Here is a 21819-nt window from a genome sequence, read left to right on the forward strand (position 1 = left end):
AAGTAGCAGAGTTATAAAATAACACCTTTCCACGATTTTCCTTCGGCTAAACGCTCCGTCGGAGTTTCTGCACGAAAAGGACGTCGAAGTTTTTCCCTCTTTTCCAAGAATCGATTTTTAATCAATTTCAACGATCGAGTGGAGACGGAGAAATTAAGGGGGAGGGATTATTGTTCGCGGCTCGATTTTTCGTTCAACCCCCAAAACATCGATTGGAATTCGAGAGGGAAGAAATTGGAAAATGTAGATTAGAACGTGTTCTGGGTGCCGAATCGTGGAATGCGGTAATCGGATCGAAACCGGTTCGAGAGCTACGCTTTGTTTGGGTTATCGTCGTGATTGCGCTTTATGACTTTATATCTGTTACTGTAATATCTGTTCAAATAATTAATAGGTTGTTGCTTGTTAAATGTACGATTCCAGAATACCGGAATTTCGAAATATTTTATGAAACAACTGTGTAGACACTATAGCATTGACAATAAATATTAATCCTGAGAATTCTGAAATTATTAACAATATATACTGATAGTTTGAGATACCTCTCTACATAAGTAAATCCAGTAATATCAAATGTTTGCAACCTTAACCCCAAAATAAAATATTAACACTTTCCCCAAGTTCGGCATTCGAAAGAAAGCGAAAGCGCGTTCCACCGTAGGAATAATTCATTGTTGCGGTCGTTCGCGAAACAATTTCATTTGCGCCGCGTGCTGCGAGCGTTCTTTACGGTTAATTGGGAAGGCGGGATCATAAATTCCCGGCAAAGTTATCAATTAATTTCAACTTCGTGTATCTCGTCTACCGTATTTCTCTTGCGGCGACGCGCGAGCCTCGCGAAATAATAGCGGCGCGAACTAGTTGCCTTATATTTCTCATGAGGGTGCTGTACCTCGCCCTCGAATCGTGTCGTTCGACCTCGCTTCGACCCGTTCCCTTAAACTCGGGTCGAGGGTCGTCGGAGTGAAAGGAGGTGAAGCAACCGACCCCACTTTGTATCTTTCCAATTCGCCCCTCTTCGCGTCCACCCTCTGGGATGCATGATTAGCCGTTTGTTTCGTCGTTTAATTTGAAGGCGGTGCCCTTTCGCCCTCTCCGCGGGATCTGCCCTTTCGAGCCCGGGACGTTAACATCAACAGCCATACGCCGCATCGAGTTTGTCTATTAACAGAGGCGTTGATTAAATGCAGGAGGAACCCCGAGGAGACGGATAGGTTCACGTGCTACTCGTAATCCTGCTTGTCTCCCACCCTCTTCCTTTCTCGCTCTTTCCCTCTTCTTTGCTCCTCGCGAGCCAACGTTCCGGGTAAAGTATCTGCAATGAAGATGGATGCGATTTGCGGGCGCGAGAAATAAAGGATCACGATGAACGAGAGCGTAACACTGAGTAGATAGAGGAAAAAGAAGGTCGGTGGATGGGGCTTAACAAGCTCTGAATAACCGACCAACGACCGTCCACTTTCTCGGATCGTTGCCTGTGTCAAATGACGTTCTGACGTTCCACGGTCATTTGTTTCCTTCCACGGGACGCTTTCATATTTCATTGTGCTCACAGAGATTCTGGGTTCATGTTCGTTTGACTTTCGGCGTATGAATCCTCACAATTAATTGTGCCGTCGAAACAGATTGTTTGATACGCTTAATTTTATGGTGAAAATTAAGCGTATCATTTTAGGTTCTGGTTCATGCTTTGGTGTAAAGCAAATTAAGGTGAAATGACTAATTCGCGCATCACGGACTTTGTGGATGGGTTCTTGGTATTCGAAGAGGTGTTTGGAGAGTATGCACTTTGAAACACAGAGTTTCACAGAGTTAGAAGTTACACAACTGTATTTCACTAATTCTACTGTATAGCTGTGTTGTTAGACTTTCAATAAAATCCACATCTCATCAATACATCAATTCATATCATGAAGGATAATCATATCATGAAGAGTAATGACTGATAAAATATCTCAACAGTACTATTTACATTAATGAATTTAGCTAATCGTTTAATTTCGAGTGTTTCCTTAATTTTAATAATTGACGTTCTCTTACTAAACGTGAATAAAATTAAACTATCTGTAAATATATTTCTGACAAATATTTTGAAGAACATTGAAGATCACGTTGAATATAATTCTGCACTATCGCATAGACCACTTGTGCTTTTGACACCCAGTACATGGAAACTGACGAATAGAAGGAGAATAAGCAACTGGATACAGACAGAAATCGAGCAGCGATTTTGCGAGGACGGCTACAGACACCGTCGATTTTACATTATGCGGAGTCGTGGGGCAGGAGGTTGCAATCTCTTTCACAGTTCACCGATTAAATCGATTGTCTGACGCTTCGCCGGTGGAAGTTTGATATATTGAGGCAGGCTGGCGAAAGAGGGAGGCGAGACAGAGAAAGGCGTACGCGGAGGGGTAGGAAACAAAGGGGTGGCAGGAAAAGGAAATGTCTCGATCCGAGAGAAACACGGCTCGACCGTTGAGTTTTGATTGGATGCCTCTCGTCGGTATAGAACAGCGTCGAGAAGCTGAGCGGAAAACATTCTCGCGGTACTCTCGATTTCGCGGCAATAGGAATAATGAAATCACCCGTGAGGCTAGTTCCGTGAAGTTTACAAGTGGCGCGTTGGGCTGCGAGACGTGTTTCAACTTAGTTCGCTCGAGTATAAATACGAAATTCTATTTTCCGCGGGTCCCCCGCGTCCACGCTCGCTATTAGAGACGACACTTCGTTAATAAATACGCCAAATTACGCGAGACTGGTTAATATTCGCTTTCGAACTTCTCCCTTCGACCGTCGTCTCGACGGTATTTACGAATTACCGTCGAGAAACTTTCGCTAAACTTCTCCTTCTACTGTACTACACAGTTTGACACGCTTGCTTGGTAATGTCACAAGAATTGCCTTCCTGCTTTTCCATTGCTGTGTCAAATAAATCGCGGCTTTCGTTAATTCGTCGACCGTTATGGGAGACACTTGTGACAGGGATGAAAATATAATTTGACCGATTTTAAGGATGTCTAGTAAAACATTTTAATAAGGGTAGTGTCTAATGAAGATATTTGGACATGTTGACTGCTACAGTGAAAACTGACGTTTGTGGTTAGACACACTGTAATAAAAATTATTAGGAACCATAGTACCTAATCTTTTAATACCATTGTTTAATTTCTTTGTATAAATCATTGTCTCAACATTAAAACCTCTTAGGAATCATTCTTGTAAATAATTAATTTGACTGAACTTAGAGGTCACATATGACCACATATGACCATACATATATGACCACATATGGCGATTCACATTAAGACCTTTTAGGAGTCATTCTTGTAAATAAATAACTTATTTGACTGAACTTAAAGTGCAGGCCACATATGACCACATATGACCACATATGACCACATATGACCATACATATATGACCACATATGGCGATTCACATTAAGACCTTTTAGGAGTCATTCTTGTAAATAAATAACTTATTTGACTGAACTTAAAGTGCAGGCCACATATGACCACATATGACCACATATGACCATACATATATGACTACATATGGCGATTCACATTAAGACCTTTTAGGAATCATTCTTGTAAATAAATAACTTATTTGACTGAACTTAAAGTGCAGGCTATATATGACCACATATGACCTCATGTGACCACATATGTACATTTAAATGAAAATAAGAAGAAATAGAAAAATAGAATAAATAGAGTAATGACATAGCAAACTAATGTAATGACAGTATCGGAACATAGATGTAGTAGGACAACGTTATCTACCTTAGCTTACTCTACCTTAGCATTTTAAGTTAACATAGAAAGTCGTAAAAGTGGCAAGTGAATGTATCGTTGAACTTCGACAATTTGTCCGAGTGCCGAAAGGTAGAAAAGTGGTTTTATTTCCGGCCAGTATAAAACTTGCTTCTCGTAATTTGTGGTTCTTGGAACGTCTGTTTTATAGTTCAGTTCATCGCTCCGGTGATTTCTCGAATTTCAAAGTTTTCGTAGAGCTCCGGTCGTTTGTGTTCGGACTCCTTTACTATTCCGCGTAATTTTCTCCCATTTAACAGCTTCCGGTTATCCGGAACTCGTTCTTTAACCGCTCTGGTAAAATTATCATAATCTCGAAGTGAAATTTCTGGTGATTACTTTTTGTGTACGACGAATGTCCAACTTGTTTCAGAACCGAATTTCGTGGGATCTTACGACATCGGTATCCACGTGTTCTTCTTCTTCCGTGAGACAGCGGTGGAGTACATAAATTGCGGCAAAAGTGTGTATTCCCGTGTGGCGAGAGTTTGCAAACGGGACACAGGCGGTAAAAACATCCTGTCGCAGAATTGGTCGACTTACTTGAAGGCCAGGTTGAATTGTTCCATACCTGGAGAGTTTCCGTTCTACTTCAACGAAATACGTAAGTTATTAAGCGTCTTCTGCTATTAAGTTACCGACATCAAAACATCGTCTCATGCAATTTTGTGACTTTATGCTACAATTGGCAACCAGCCATTATGTGTTTAAGATAATATTCATACAATCACTTTTACTGAACCTCATTTAAGGTTATGGGTACTATTGTGAGATACTTGTCATCAATTCGTGTTGGATTAAACGAGGATATTCTCACAAGAGTTCACAAGAATAACAGTTATTTCAATTTCTGTTTTTCCAGAGAGTATTTACAAGGTACCAGGTGACGATACCCATTTCTACGGCACCTTCACCACTTCCACGAATGGATTAATGGGTTCAGCGATCTGCTCGTTCCACATCGATGCGATTCAAGAAGCGTTCCGTGGAAAATTCAAAGAGCAGGCAACGAGTAGTAGCGCCTGGCTGCCTGTACTGTCCAACAAAGTTCCTGATCCACGACCTGGACAATGCGTGAACGACACCGAAACGTTCCCAGACACTGTGCTGAATTTTATTCGCTCCCATCCTTTGATGGACTCTGCGATCTCGCACGAGAACGAGAAACCTGTATTTTATAAACGGGACGTGATGCTCACGCGGTTGGTGGTGGACAAACTGAAAATCGATTTTGTGGGGCTCGATTTGGAATACACCGTTTACTATGCTGGATCCAGTAAGTAATATACAGAACTTTAAAATATAAGAGTCCCAAAGTTCAGAAAAATTTCAAAGTGTCTTAAAATTCAGTACACGAATTTAATCATAGTTACTAGAAATTCGAACTAGAATTAACTAGAAATTCGTGTACGTATGTTTTGCACGATTTGTGGCATGGGAACTGGGGTAAGATAATCACGAGCGAAGTTTCTGCAGTCAATTCGAATGTTTGCTATCTCTGGTTTCGTCCACAGCTGTCGAGTTATCACAAAACTAATATACAATCAGAGATCGTAGTAAGCAGAGACGAAAAACTCGTTCCAATCTTGCCCAACTGGGTTTTTGTGGCTGATGAATTTCAAGTCTATCTCGTTTATTAAAACGAAAACTAACGATGTAATTCGTTGAACATAAATTTTGCTCTGAAATTGAAAATAAATTGGGAAAATGAACATGCGATGAAGAATAATTGTTAGATATGTCATTATTTATTTTGGTAAGAAGTCAACGTTTCAATAAAACCACATTAATAACTTTTACAAACTCAAATAGAATATTTGATTTTAGTAGTCCTAGTTTCAAACAAAATGATCATATTTAACTCCTATTAACATTGATTATAAATTACACTTTATCAAATTATTATCTCTGCTGCAACTGTCAAATTAGTTACATCTGTCCCTAAGAGAAATATCTCTCCCCAGTAACACAAAATTGATCAAATTAAAATACATGTTACTACTATTAAATTTCTCTTAATTTAACCTAAAATAAACGCCACTTTCATCCATTTCAATTATACAAATCCTTCAAATAATTCTCGAGGTAACCGAATATGTCCAGTTTCACCAAAACATATCACAGCCATGTAAATTTGACAGCACTTTAGCTGCCCGTGGTGCTAGTTTGCTCAAGCATTATTCTCCCATGTTTCAGGTGACGGACGGGTACACAAAGTTGTTCAATGGATAGACAACAATGGCGAGTCCCAGTCTATCCTGTTGGATGTTTTTGACGTGACACCGGGTGAGCCGATTCAAGCGATGGAGATCTCGAAGGAGCACAAGGCTCTCTACGTCGCGTCTGATCATCGAATAAAGCAGATCGACCTGGTGATGTGCACTCGCAGATACGACAACTGCCTCCGATGTGTTCACGATCCTTATTGTGGATGGGACAAGGACACCAACACGTGCAAACCTTACGAACCTGGGTAGGTACATTCTTTATGTGAAATATTAATCGTTGATGAAAATTGTACTTGTAAAATATTGACAGTCAGTTAAGGATTTGTGAGGATTTTTGGGGACATTTAGAAATCTGAAAGAGATGTGTCAACAAGTTGGGAACATAAGAGTTTGGAACTTCGAATTTGGAGATCTACGGATATGGGACTTAAGGGAAGCGATGTGGGAATTTGAAGGGTCAGAATGTGGAGATTTAGGGATTTTGTAGATTACGAATTTGGGGATCTAGAAATTTGAGCACATAGATATTCGGAGATGTTGAGATTAAGATTGTAGAATTTTAAGATTTAGAGATATTGGAATTTAGGGATTCGGTGATGTAGCAATGGGGCATTTGGAATTCGGGGTTCCACAAATACGACAAAATTGGTTGATTTATAAACTTAAGAATAGAAGTATTGACAGACTTAGATTTGGTGATTCAGGAATTTGAGGATCTAGAAATTTGAAGACATACCTGTAACACTTGAAATATTGGGGATTAGAAATTTAGGGTCATAGGTACTTATAGATCTTGTAAATGAACTCTAGGCTTTGAGGATCCAGAAACAAGGGAATTCTAAAATTTCAACCTACCAATTTGCACAAATAGGAGTTTGTTGATCTATTAGATCTATTATTGATCTATTTTATTAAATTCAAGGATCTATATGACCCCAATAAAAATAATTTTCAAAGTATCACAAAGTGTCCCATTGATTATATAAAATAGATAAAATATATAGAATATTTTGTAGACGTAGTGGTGTTTATTCTGGTTGGCAGACTTCTCCAGGACGTGTCAAACAGTACGGCGGACGTTTGCGATAGCAGTGTAGGTAAACGGAAGCTGGTAGTCACCTGGGGCCAGTCGGTACATTTGGGTTGTTTCGTGAAAATGCCGGAAGTACTGGCGAATCAGGAAGTCAGGTGGTATCATTATAGCAAGGAGAAAGGCAGGTATCAGATAGCTTACAAGTACGGTGCCGGTGGGGACAAGTTCATCGAGACGTCCGAGAAAGGTCTGGTGATCGTCGGTGTGAATGAACAAGATGCCGGAAGATACGATTGTTGGCTGGGTGGTTCTCTACTTTGTTCGTACAACATCACCGTGGACGCGCACAGATGTTCCGCACCCGCCAAATCCAACGATTACCAGAAGATCTACTCGGATTGGTGCCACGAATTCGAGAAATACAAGTCTGCCATGAAAAGCTGGGAGAGAAAACAAGCGGTGAGTCAAGTATTTTATGTGAAATGATAATTTGGGAATAAAGGTTGGAAATTCCATTTGCTTTTTAAATTGATTTCTGTTTATGGAAAAGGTATTTGTTTCATGGACAAATAAGCAAGTGTTATAATTATTTATTCTCTTTTCAAATAACAAGTTTTGATATATTTTATTTAATGAATATTACACTCCGAGATATTTTTGAATCCAAATATTTGATACTTTAGATTAACTATTTCATTTCAAAGTAATAGAGTAATAATAACGATATGAAGCATCGTAATAATTCGTGAAATACCAAAGTTATAAATTTAATCAAAGATAATTGCAGTGTAGACTACATATTGCAGGTACTAAATAATTTATGAACAGTTAAAATATGAACACGATACGTTATCTATTAGGAGCAAACTAATATGCGACATTACTTATGAAGTAACCTGATATCTTCATTCGAGAATAACCTATTAATTATGTCGCAGCTTAACGTTGCATTAATAATTCAAAACAGGAGACACCGTATTTAACATTAAATCTCGAACGTCGCGTCACTGGTACCGGCGATAATTAATATTTCAGTTTAGATCCTTCTACATTTTCCTTCGTTAAATTTTAAATCACTTCTCTTTTAATAAGTAGAAGTGCTTCATTAGTAAATTTTTCAGTCTTTACATTTTTCATGCATTCTATCATTCAATTCTTCAATTCTTCAATTTTTCAATTTTTCAATTTTTCAATTTTTCAATTTGTCAATTTGTCAATTTGTCAATTTTTCAATTTTTCAATTTTTCAATTCTTCAATTTTTCAATTCTTCAATTCTTCAATTCTTCAATTCTTCGATTTTTCAATTCTTCAATTCTTCAATTTGTCAATTTTTCAATCTTCAACTTTTCAATTCTATAATTTTTATAATTTGTTGTGCTACTAATTTATGAAAGGTCTGTAATCATGTTAAGTTTGGAATTGTTTCAAATACCGTATTAAATTCACTGTTCCAAATAGCGTACTCTTTATAGATACAAAATATTGTTTCGATTAGCAATTACAAAAACAGTCATTGAATTTTATTCTATCACAAATGAAATCGTCCAGGGATAAAAAATCAGCATCCAGCCCCAGCAAAGTTATCGATCAGCTGCTGAAGGATCCCCGTTTCGTTCTTTTTCTGTTGCAGCAATGCGCCTCGAGGCAGAACGACAGTAATCAAAATCACCTGAACGAGGTGTACGGAACTCCTCTGGTCTGATGGAGTCGTTCGTTGGAGCCCTCGTCGAGCCGAGACCCCGACACGATGCCACACGCAAGCGTCCTGCCGATGAATCGCGGTCCATTCACGATCAGTTGGACGAGCCTCACTCTCCTTCTGACCGGTTACACCACTGCCTTTGTCCTTCTTGCTGCCGACGAGTTCTCGATCGATTGAGATCCACGTCCGTACCAAGAAACCGGCAAACCGAACGTCCAATACGCGACCGGTCGTTCGGTCAACTCGATCGGTCGGACGAGCCTCGTCCTGATTGGTCCGATCTTCGCCATCGAACATTTGCTTTCAAGGCAACCTTGAAGATTCAGTAAATGATCCGATCATGAGTGGAACGGGAGCGTCGCGACGCGCGGTCGCACCGTCGCCATCATTCGAGTTATTTGCGACGGTAATCGGCACGGTAGGATTCCTTTGGGATTATCGCCATATCAGAGGCTTTAAGGTTTCGCATTATTTTTGAATTGTCGGTTTCAAGATTAGGGTACCAGTTTCAAGGTTCTTAGTGGTTCAAGATTTTGGAATTGGTAGTGCTTTTTGGGTTCTTAAATTCTTCATGATTACACATTTCTATGCTTCTAAAATATCAGGTGTCCATATTTTTCGGGCTCTGAATTCATAGTTTGAAATCACTCGAGTTTTCAACCTCTGAGTTCAAAAATTCAGTCACTAAAATTGTAGAGCTATGACTTTACAAATCCAGTCACTCAAATTTTCAACCTCAGAAAAGACACATGTGTTGCTTCTGTGACGTTGTAAACCTTGAAGTGTTATATCGAATAATAAGAGGTATATGGGAATTTTCCCGACGAGATCCTACCATGCTCGATACTGTACATATTCTACTAATAGTGCGACCAGAACAAAGTGTCCGTTTTGATTTGTCTATTCTCGAGCTGCCCCGAAGATTGTCCACCCTTGTAAATATGTACAAGCACGCAGTAAGAGTGAAGCGAATTAACGACGATCGATTGATGGCGATTGGCAGCGATGGCATTTGCCAGGTGGGAAAAGTGCGCTTAAACGCGACTGTAAGGGCAAAACTGAGCGGACGGTTCGGCGATACGGTTCCTAAGGTTTCGTTTCTCGCAGGATGCAGCCCGTTCTTCGGCGGAAACGTACGATACGTTGGTCGATAATCGAAACGCGGCTCGAATCGAGGCGTCCGTCCGCGAAGCAACCCGTTAGAAACCGGAAATCAATCCTCCTGTTTCCTTAGATCTGTGATACGAACGAGACGAAGCGATCCATCGAGTGGCAAGGTTGCACGGGAAGAGGGCAAGAATCAGAAGATTAGATATTGTACGGACGAGCTTCAGCGTAGTTTAACGAGCCAGAAAACGAGTAAATACTTCTGCGCTCGTGTGTATGCGTATATCGATTCGATGTGCAGGAGAAAGAGAGAGGGAGAGAATGAAAGACGCCACGTCGACGCGTTTTCGAACGTCACGCAGGTTACACATGAGATTATTTCACGGATAATTTAGGTCCACTTAGATACTTTAGCTTCTCGTGTAAGTTGTCGATATGTACCGACTTGCATGGATATCCGTCATCGGACTGCATTTAGTTTTTTTTTTATTCCTTTTTTTATTTTGCCGATGTCTTTGTTCCTTATAGTGTAGATAGGCTAATGTGATTGTGACTCTCTTGCAGCGGACACCGGAACATCTTTAAATTGTTACAAGTTTTCAATCAGTGCGGTATGTCATGGACATTTGGACATTTGAGAACTTAAAACGAGTCTGCAAATTTGTACATTTTCAGATTCTCAAATTTGCAAATGATTAATTTGTCAGATTAAGAACACTCTTCAAGTTGTAAGACACTAGTCCCCATAATGTACAGCATTGATTTTATTTTTGACGTAAAAATTTGACGTCCTTTATACACTCTTCTTCACTGATATTTTGTACATATGAACATTTCAAATTATATTCTGTCACTTATCAAACTAACTCACGTCAGCAATGGAAGTTATTGCACATAATATTTGTGAAGCAAAATGCATACACGAAGAATACGAATTCCAATTTCAATCATATTTGCAATTCAAAGTACGCTGCAGTTCAAAGATGTTCCAACGTGTATGGCTGTGACAGAGCTCTCGTTCACGAACATTCTATACATCCTATATCGCTATTATCATTATCAACGTGGAGAACTCCGAAGGTGCTACACAGGTGTGTTGAAAATCGGTAAGGCCTGTAAATCGTAAAAGCCACTTTACGCTCTTCGAGCTTACGTTCAGATGCACTTACGTTAGGAATACATAGGCGAGTAAACCGCGCGAATTCGTTCTCGCCAGATGCTGAAGATTCGAGCGGGAAATCCTTTCATATATACCTCTGAGCCTAGAATAGATTAACTCCCTCGTTTGCTCGAGAATTTTCGCCAGATCGGATCGGGTCTCGATCCAGCGAAATCGTGAAGCAAACTAGTATGAATCGCGGGTCAATCGGACAGACGATCGATCAGAGACAGTTTCAATATCGGCGAACATCGTCGACTATTTATAATCACGAATGTACAGGTCGAGTTAAAAATCGAGGTTTCAAACTGTTCATAATACTCATTGAAAGATATACAAATTGTCAACGTGGATAAATTCAATGATGAAATATACGACAAATTTCTGGGAGTGCAAAAGTGGATATTTTTATATCAGTGGATCCACTGATAGTACGTTTACATTCATTATACAATCTTCGTTAATATTATCAATAATCTGGTACTGTTTAATCTTTAATTGTTAAATGAATCTCCTCTCATTCGATCTACGATACTTGTGAATACAAAAATGGAAGTATAAATAAAATTTTTAGGTTATGTCGATCAGCCATTTTGTCCACTCGGTGAGTACTATGGATTAAACGTTTGGACTCCAGTTTTGAAGCACCCTGTATTTTAGGCAGCGTACAGCTCATACAAGTTTTTCTTCAATCAAGAATGTTATTGTCTTGTTCTGAGTTTCACCGTAACGCGACTCGTGTCAGCGTTCTGTGTTCGTTTCTCTTCCGGTTCGGGAACGTTCGTGTGTACATAGGATGGTCATAGTGCATGGTATTTTTATAAAAAATTCTCTTCGGAACGATGCAACCGTAGATGCGAGGAATATAATGTTTCCTGCTCTCCGCGACTGCTTTCCTTTCATATTACTTTTTTTTACATTTTTTAACTTTCGTCCTTTATCGTATACGCGTAGAATTAGTTTTATTTTACTTTTAACGTAGAACCGAGATTACCTAGAAAGACGCATATCGATCGTTTTCGGTGATCGCGAGTGCTTCTACCAACGGAAATGGATGCTTACCGGTGCTGTATTAAACAATCCGTGGAACGGTCGCTGTTTCCTGTATACCCAGTTCTCGTCGTCGTTGAAGTGTACGCTCGATATAAGCTTCTTTTGGATAAGGCGAGGGTTTGCTTTCAATTTTGGGGGTTAAATGAACTTTGAATGTTTCTGATTTTCGAAAGTAATTTTTGTGTTTTAATAGGTTTTATATAAGGTGTTTTTACAGATATCTAGATTGTGACATTCTCAAATTGGGTAATTGTACAAGTTTCGAGTCCTCAAGTTCTTTAAATTTCAAATCAATAAAATTGCAAATACCTAAATTACTAAATTTTTAATTCTGAAGTTCGCAATCTTCAGAAAGTCAGATTCCCAATTTCAAAAATTTCAGAAATTCTTAATGTTGAAATTTCTAAGTTAAATTCCTAACTAGATAATTTTTCAGTTCTAAAGTCCTAAATATTCGAATTGCTAAAGTCCCAAATTTCCACATCTTCAGTCCCTAAATTCCTGATTTCCAAATACTTAAATTTTCAAGGTTCCTACTTTTCAAATTTCCAAATTTGCAACTCTGCAAATCTCTAAATCTTCAAATTTCCAAACCCCCAAATCCCACCCCTAAAATTCAAGAATCTCCAAATATGACAAAATAACTAATTCCACCCTCCATCGCCATTTTCCTAGAGAAGTGCATACGAGGTAGGGTAACGTTAAAAAAACGTTTCACATTGGTTTCGAAGGCGAAGAACGACGATCAGAACGAGCAGAAGCGACGAATAAAGAAGTTGAATAAACGCCGTGTCGGCGATAGTTTTGCTCTTGCTCCTTAGTTTGTACATAAACGAATGTATTGTTGAGACGTTCGCGACGCGACCGTTCGTGGCCCGTGAGATAATTTTCCTCGGTCCGCGATATATCGCGAGGTAACCAGCTAAACCGGAAGTCGCTCTCTCCCGGGCCGATCGAGGTAGACTCGAGGCGCGCGAACTATTAGTTATTCTTGTACAGAGATTCGGAACGCCGCGCTCGACGATTTTCTGTTCTGTATCTATCGCGTCGACGGCATATAAAAGATACATAATACACTCGGTTAGTAAGCGATTAATCGAACGAATGCGAGAGTGCTGAGATAAAGAGTAGATCCGCGCCATTTGTAAATTTGCTGCTTCGTATAAGAAAGAATTTGTTGCGTTGCTTATTTTACAGGAATAATTGCAATTTACTGAACCAGTCTTTCTTAATAAATATTATTTACCAAATATTATTTCTGGGGTAAAATAAATGCAATAATTTTTTAGGGAGAAATAGGAAGGTTTTCACAAGACGTATTCAGAGCAGATAAATATTTTTCATAACGTAAGCAACTTGAGATCTTAGCAATTTTTTGTTATATAAATCAGTAAATTCGAGGATGGTGTGGTGTCCGAATATTAATGTGAGTAACTGTACGTGTATATGAAAGCAGAAAGCGAGACCATAGGTGTGTAAGATTAATTACAGTAATCGGTAACTTAATCCTCAAGTATGTACTTATTATGAGCTTCAAAACAAGTATTGAATAGTATTATGTCGTAAGGTTAAGGATTTAATTTCCGAGTAATAAGGGTTGGGGGGAAATACCGGGATTACCTTAGAATATATGCATTCTGTGCAAGCTAATCGACGTGATTCGAAAATCTTCGAATTGTTTAAAGAACTCGTTAATTCGAGTCAAATCTACATGAAAACAATTCGGAGATAATTATTTATGTGAAATAAAACACACCTCGTTTTCAGTGATTTTTATGTAAAATTGTTCCGGAGAAAATTAACGCAATACTTTATGTATTTTTTTTTGTATCTATTGATTGATTCAAATTATTAAAAATATTTCAAAACTGTATATGGTTTATTTGATATATTATGATGGAGACATTGACACTAACCCTTGTGTAGTTTTAGTATTAAGAATAAAAATGTGTAATTTTCTGTGTAAGTAAAACTCAGCAATGGTTACGTGTACATATAAAATTACAGAAGACGTTGGTCTTCATGTGTTAACTATTTATTACGAACGTAGATTAAATCCACCTTGATAGTAAAAGTTTAATAAGGTTTAAAAAAATGTGGAAGTAGCTAATATTATTGAAATCATTGAGGTGTACTCTATTTCGCGTAATCACCGGTTCACGTCGATTCGAGTGCAACGGAAGACGTTCGTGACGATTGCTAATGTTTCCGGTCGTTCAAGCAATTTCTAAACAAAGTAATCGTTGCATGCTTGAACGTTGCCGGAGAAAGGGCAGTGATGGGCAACTGAGATGCAATGGCGTGCATTCAATTTGCAGATTTGAAAGTTTAAATTTCTAAATTTTTTAAATTTCAAATTATTAGGTTTCTTGGGTCTCAAAATTACTATGATTCTCTTTGGTAATTTTTAAATTCGTAGATTTGAAGGTTTCAAATGTTCTAAGTTACTGGATTTCGGAATTCTCAAATTTTCTACATTCCCAAATTCAAAATAGTCGAGCTCTCAGATTACAAGATTTCCAAAATTTCAAATGATCAAATTTCTAAATTCTCTATTTCCTAGATTGTCAAGTTCCCTGCTCCGCAAATTCCCGAATTTCCAAACACCTAGAATCACAAATTTCCAAATTTCCAAATTGAGAATTTTCTAATTGTCCAGATTTACAAATTCTCAAGCTTGCAATATCCCAGATTTTTCAATTCCTACATTTCTGAATTCCGAATTAAATTCATAAATTCGTAACTTTTCAACTTCTGAAACTGCCAAATTCTCAAATATCTCAAATTTCTTAATTAAGCAAATTCGCAAATCCCCCAACTTTCAAATCCTTCAATCCCTAAATCTCAAACTTCTAACTCCTCTAATACTCACATCTTACAATTCTCAAATCCCACATCCCAAACCACAAATACTCAAATCCAATATTCTCATACTCAAAAATATAAAAATTTGAAATCTCCCCTCCGCAACGCACCCCTTTTCCTCAACTCTGCCCATCGCCGCCGCAACAAATCGAACGAAGTAAGAATGCGAGACTGAATCCGTATGCGTGTGTTGAAAGATACGTAAAGAAGTAACCTATATCTATATCGTGTGTCTGCGAAGTTATTAAAAAGTCGACGAGCAAAAATGAGAGCGAACAAAATATAACATAAAGGAGGACAAGGTCGCAGAGAAATACTAAGGTAAATAATGGATCTTGAGCCCAAGGGTCTCTCGTGTACGCGTCGATGGTCAGCAACGGACGGACTCGAAAGAAATCGATCGATCGAACGCCAATTAAATGGGGTCCCAGGAGTGTTCGCACCCTCGACGAATGCACGTTCAGGCTCTGTCGAGTACGAGTCGGCGTGATCATGGAAAGCAATCTAAGATGAACCTAACGTTGTTAGATATATTATTTGTAAGACTATCGGAGTACTGTATATTGGCGCTGGCACGATCGTAATGGCGGAACCGGCTCGACTCGTGGCGATCTTTAATGGTGGCTGTCGTTCGTGAATCAATCAAACAGAAGGGAATCTGCGTATAAATACGTCAGTCGATATACGACTGGGGGACCATCGGTGTTCGTGCGAAATATCGATCGGTTCGATTCCGCTCTCACGATCGTACCGGACGTGTAGATTATAGATCGATTTAGTGTACGAGATGACAGTTACTCGAGGCAATGAGAGAAAGAATGGCGGGGAGATAAATAGCAAGAGAACGCCCTAAAAAAAAACACTTAACTACGATGACTTATTACTACGATATAAGGAGGAGTGTAGGGTAGCCGATAACGACTAATTCAAAATATATCATTAGGACTAGCCGACGACTGTCTTAGGTTCTCTAGATTTTTCTGTACGGAATCGATTTTTATTTTCTGGTGAACATGGGTGGAGATCGGGTGATCTACAGAAACATTTTAACCCGCTTTGTAACTCTCACGCTTGTCATTCCCCTTTTCGGTTCTTGGGGTTTTCCAATAATCAGTATTTTGTGATAGAAGTTCGAATTTCTTTGTTTCAAAATAAACTTTGATCAATTTTAGTTGTAACCTTTCTTTTACCACGAAACTCTTCTGACCTGCTTCTAAACCGATGAAATGTACCAAGCGTAATGCAATAACAAAATTAATTATCGAAAGAAATGTAAAAATGATAGCAATTAAATGTATCTATCTTGAACAGAAAGAGCGTTATTAAATATTTGAAAAAACATTTCCATTAACTGATTACATCTCGCCTTTCGCATGGAATCCTATGACACTTTTAATATGTGAGCAGAATGGTACCAAACTTTATTTCGAAAAAGAGGAAATTACAACGAACTTGCGTCGCAATCCATTCACTATAAATAACAGTTGGCAAATAGAATAAAAAAGATATTTGATATTTTCAATATGCAACCTAAAAATATTCTGGAGGTATTATTGGAAAACTCTGTAACGCGTTCCCCGTTAATATCGTTTCAACGACAATCCTCATCGTGATGAAGAAATTTTGATAGAGAGAGAGAGAGAGAGAGAAATAAAACTTGTATGTATGCGAAAGAGAGTGTGAGACGAATCATTTCGAAAATTCCTTTCTCGTTATTATCACTGTGTCGTCATTGCCGTCGAATTTTATTCCGCCCTCTGTTCGTCCTACCACATTTTTGTATCCCTTTTTCGTTCAGTTGGTCTTTTTTTCGTTATATTATGCTCGTCCTTCTCGACTACAGCGATCAAGGGTAGAAAATAGGGTCGGATAAAGGTACACCGTGAATCCGAGATTCTATTTTACTTTACGATCCAGCAAATTTTGTCTCGAATCAAAAGAGGCGTGGTTTACGCCTCGGTAGTTCTTTCTATTTCATCAGAATCGATTTTTTGTTAATTCTCGATTGAAATACTCTGTTTGAACAGCTGTAACGATTAAAATACTGCCTTTTTTTGTGCAAAAGGAGTTTTCGTATTGAAATTCATTCAAATCCGATTATTTCTCGACGATTTGACTGCTAATTAATTTTGATAAAGATAAACGTTAATTTGATATTTCTGTGGATTCGCGCTGTGCCTACTCCGACGTCGAGAAACTCACACGTATCATCGATTATCATCGTTGAACACACGACTGTAGACACATTTATTTAGTTCGAACAACTTCGTACGGTAAGAGACCCTTTAGATATTCACCTAATACCTAAACCTAAACATCCAATCGCTATTTTTATCAAAACAAAAAAAAACATGTTAAAAATCTTTAATAGTTATCCATTGTTCACTATTGCTATAATAAAGTTTTGCTTTAATAAACGATGGATTCGTACGTGTTATTTACTGGCACTTCTAGAATAAGAAACTGTTGCAGTTTGTACTGCAATGTAATTTGCGGTAAGTACATTTTGAAAACATTTATATTTAAATATATATGGTCATACATAAATGTTCTGTGAGCTTATTAATGTGGTAAGAATTACTTGTACTTGAAAATATATCATTTTTAAGATTTTCGATCAGATAGATAATAAGATTTTACTAGCAATATGTGTACCAATTAAAAGAGGCTTAAGGGATGGTTGATGTTCATATTCTTAAAATACCTGCTGTTGGACAATACATTTTTATAAGTTCATCCTTGTAACTCAATCATGATTTCTTAAGATCTTAAAAAATTTTAAAATTATAAAAATTGTCTCAAGTGTAAAGTGCACTTTTTATAAACATTTACAGTATCATGTTGTCTGTTATTTTAATCTTATTAGGCAGTAATTAATCTTATTTAAAAATATTTTATTTCTGTTACTACATGTATCTTTTCTAACTCATCATATATTGTATCACATATTGTTATATCATATAATGTGCATATTTATTTTAGTCACAATATTTGATATACATTTGATGTATTTGGTATACATAGATACATGTGTTTGCTACACATGTGTTTGCTATACATATGCTTACTGTACAAGTACTTACTATACATTTACTATAAATGTGTCTCCTATATATTTACCATACATTTATTTATTGTAAAGATGTTTACTAAATATTCATTATACAGCTATTTACTACATATCCAGAATACATGTACTTATTATAAAGATACTGACAGTACATATTTGCTATACAGTTCCTATATGTACCTAAACATGTTCATATATTAAAAACGTATAACCAATTCAATTTTTATGGAACCAAGCAGTACAATTATCAGCAAAGAATTAATTCACAACTGATGACAGTAAAAAAGGAAGAAGTAGCGTTCAAGATTTACGTTCGAATCGTATCCGTTATTCTACTCGACCATTGCCCGATCAATAGAGCAACCTGAACTTCAGACTATCCCCCGAGTTTGAATAATTACGTGCAACTACCAACTCGCCAGGGGAATTATGCAGCTCTTCTATAGATTGCACTCACTAAACTTACGTAGTTTCGGTCGACTTTTACGTATTCCTTGCGACGAGTCAAGAGCTCTTTCATCAATGACGTCACAACGAATACCTTTGACCTCCACAAAGCTATACCGTCCGAGTCGCTTCCGGAAAAAGTGTTTATGACGCATGCATATCACTCCACGTGTTGGAAAAGGTCGTGAGAAAGTGCAACTGATACTCAGCGTCGACCAGATTAAATATAGCGCGATTGTTTGGAAAAAAGAAGCGAAAACGAAGCGTTGATGGAGGCAAATGGACTGCGAGAGTAGTCGATATTCTTCTGTTGGAGAGACCTATAGAGCAGGATTTTTAGAGAGCAGATTCAAGACAAATTTATGAAAACTCTCGAATTTGGTCATTTTTCTTGATATTTAGAAACCTAAATATTTTACTAATTTAATTTTTGAAGTCGTACATTTCTTGTGTTAAGCAATTTTTACATTTACAAATTCTCGAAGAAATTCTCAATAAAATTCTTAATCTAGAAATTTTTCAGTTGACAAATTTTACAAGACAAGTTCTCAGACGTAGACAAGTTGCAAATTTTTAATTTTACTAAAATTGACACATTCTGAAATCTAGTATTTGAGATGTAATATTTATAGTTGTGTTATAAAAACAATTTTTTACAGCGAATTATCACTACCTTACTGTTGCGAGACTCGAGGTTAAAAATTGAAAAATTATTTTTTATGCTGACTCTTATTTATCAAAAATGTAAACGTGTTTGTATGTAACGAATATAATGTAACGTCACGCTTAATCAATAATATATAAAAATAAAAATAATATCAACGTATAACGCGTCCAAGGTTTATAATAATGACCAATTAATTCTAAACAATCACTGTCAATTTTTGTTAACAATCGACAGCTCGCAGAGACACGTACGTCAATATTGATTCAAGCATTGAAATTTTAATGACGCCAGACTTATTTAATTCTCCCGGACTTTGCATCAAACGAAGACCTAATTAAATGGTCCATTAAGATAAATGACGTTCGCAATGGATTGATCGAAACGCTTTTAATAAAATCCACGTCGAGCACTTGTTCGAAATTTAATTCCATAATCGCGAGCGAAAAATTTCATATGAATGGAGGTAAAGCGATTCCGTCGAGGAATGTGATAACAATTTCCTCTTTTTGCGTGGATTGGGTATGAAAGGTATTTGAAAGTTCGTCGGACATGATGAAGGCTTTTCGTGAAGTTATCAAACGCGTTTAGAAACGCTTCGAACGGGATACAAGGTAGATAATCTGAACACAAGCGGATTTTCTGTACGCAATTGACTATGAAACGTGTTATTCATGATGGTCTTCTGTGGAACAATGATCTTCTTAAGACAAGGACGTGAAACTGGTAATTAAAACTCTTATAGTGATTTAAGTTGAAGATCGTGAGTTGTATAGAGGATAGTTCTTTTGCAAAATTTTAATTTTTGTATTTTGAAGTCTTTGCATTTGTACAAATTTCTAAGTTTGTGGAGTTGTGATTGCATTTGTTTGTAAATTTGAGAATTTTGCAGGTGGGAAATTTGGAGACTTGGTATTTCCATATTTGGGAATTTTTTGAACTTCTAGTTTTTACGAAGTTTTAGAGTTCTAGATTTCTAAATTTTTAGATTTCTGAACTACTAAATTGCCAATTACCGAACTCCCCAGATCCCAAATTCCCCAATTTTCAAAATTCTACAGATCCCAAATTTTCCAAATCCCAAAATTCCCCAGATCCTGAACTCTCCAAATTTCAAATTCCTCAGATCCCACAATTCCTCAAATCCCAAATCCCCCAAATTCCAAATTCCCCAGATTCTAAATTCTCCAAATCCCCAAATTCTCCAGATCCAAAATTCCCCAGATCCCAAAGTCCCCAAATTCCAAATTTCCCAAATCCCAAAATTCCCCAAATCCCAAAATTATCCAAATCCTAAAATTTCCCAAATCCCAAAATTCTCCAAATCTCAAATTCCCCAAATTCAAAATTCCCCAAATCCCAAACTCCCCAAATTCCAAATATCCCAAATCCGAAAATTCCCAAATCCCAAAATTCCCCAAATCCCAAAATTTCCCAAATCCTAAAATTTCCCAAATCCCAAAATTCTCCAAATCCCATATTCCCCAAATTCAAAATTCCCCTGATTCTAAATTCCCCAAATCCCAAATTCACCAAATCCCAAACTCCCCAAATTCCAAATTTCCCAAATCCTAAAATTTCCCAAATCCCAAAATTTCCCAAATCCCAAAATTCTCCAAATCCCATATTCCCCAAATTCAAAATTCCCCTGATTCTAAATTCCCCAAATCCCAAATTCACCAAATCCCAAACTCCCCAAATTCCAAATTTCCCAAATCCTAAAATTTCCCAAATCCCAAAATTTCCCAAATCCCAAAATTCTCCAAATCCCATATTCCCCAAATTCAAAATTCCCCTGATTCTAAATTCCCCAAATCCCAAATTCACCAAATCCCAAACTCCCCAAATTCCAAATTTCCCAAATCCTAAAATTTCCCAAATCCCAAAATTTCCAAATTTCCAAATTTCCTAAATCCCAAAATTTCCCAAATCCCAACATTCCCCAAATCCCGAATTCCCCAAATTCAAAATTCCTCAGATTCCAAATTCCGCAAATCCCAAAATTCCCCAAATACCAGATTCCCAAATACTCTCCAAATTTCAGAACTTCCAATATAAAAAGCAGTCACTTCAAAAAATTCCAGTGAAAACTCCCATTCTTGAAAAGGTGCACATTTTTAAAACACCACGTCCACGTGTAAGCACTAGATATTTTTTTCGCGTAAATATCTCGATCTAGTAGATTATCAACCGAACTGTAGAAGTCGTAAAGTACAGAAGCACCGTTTGGAGAAGCAGTTCTTCAAGAACAAGTGCGGTTCACCCCCCAGCAACGTTTAGGTAAGTACCATCAATAAAAAGAAACGCCCCGCTGTAACTGGTGGAACCGGTGTAAGACAAACGGTTCACCGCAAGAACGCTTGCATACGAGAGGGGCAATCAATTCTAGAAGATATTTCGTAACCACAGTGGCCACTTAAGCCGGCTTTATCGTATGACGTACACCCCGTGTCGTTCCGCTCGATGAGAATCGCGAAATCTTATGGGGGTTTGCTAATCTATAAAATATTGCCTATGTTTCCTTACCGGTGCGCTTTGTCGCGCGGAAAACGTACGATGGACCGAGGGTTACTTTATTTGGGTTACAATCATCCCTTTTCTATTGTTTCGATGGAGGGAATCTTCTTCTGTTGAAAATTCTTTTTATAAAATTGCATTTGAGGATTTTTTATCC

General features: G+C 37.6%; 1 protein-coding gene across 2 annotated transcripts in view; it reads left to right on the forward strand.

Annotated features, from left to right (window-relative positions):
* Positions 1-17384, forward strand: part of Sema2a (Semaphorin 2a) — a 253489-nt gene extending 236105 nt beyond the window's left edge. For both annotated transcript variants that reach the window (XM_076532249.1, XM_003705815.3), the window contains exons 7-11: positions 4190-4420; positions 4679-5092; positions 6013-6289; positions 7089-7536; positions 8709-17384. In XM_076532249.1, coding sequence (XP_076388364.1) covers positions 4190-4420; positions 4679-5092; positions 6013-6289; positions 7089-7536; positions 8709-8780 — 1442 coding nt within the window. In that variant the 3' untranslated portion in view covers positions 8781-17384. The remainder of the gene's footprint in view (positions 1-4189; positions 4421-4678; positions 5093-6012; positions 6290-7088; positions 7537-8708) is intronic.
* Positions 17385-21819: the final 4435 nt, after the last annotated feature.

The sequence above is a fragment of the Megachile rotundata genome, chromosome 5 (assembly GCF_050947335.1).
Source record: "Megachile rotundata isolate GNS110a chromosome 5, iyMegRotu1, whole genome shotgun sequence".
In the NCBI taxonomy this organism is placed as follows: Eukaryota; Metazoa; Arthropoda; class Insecta; order Hymenoptera; family Megachilidae; genus Megachile; species Megachile rotundata.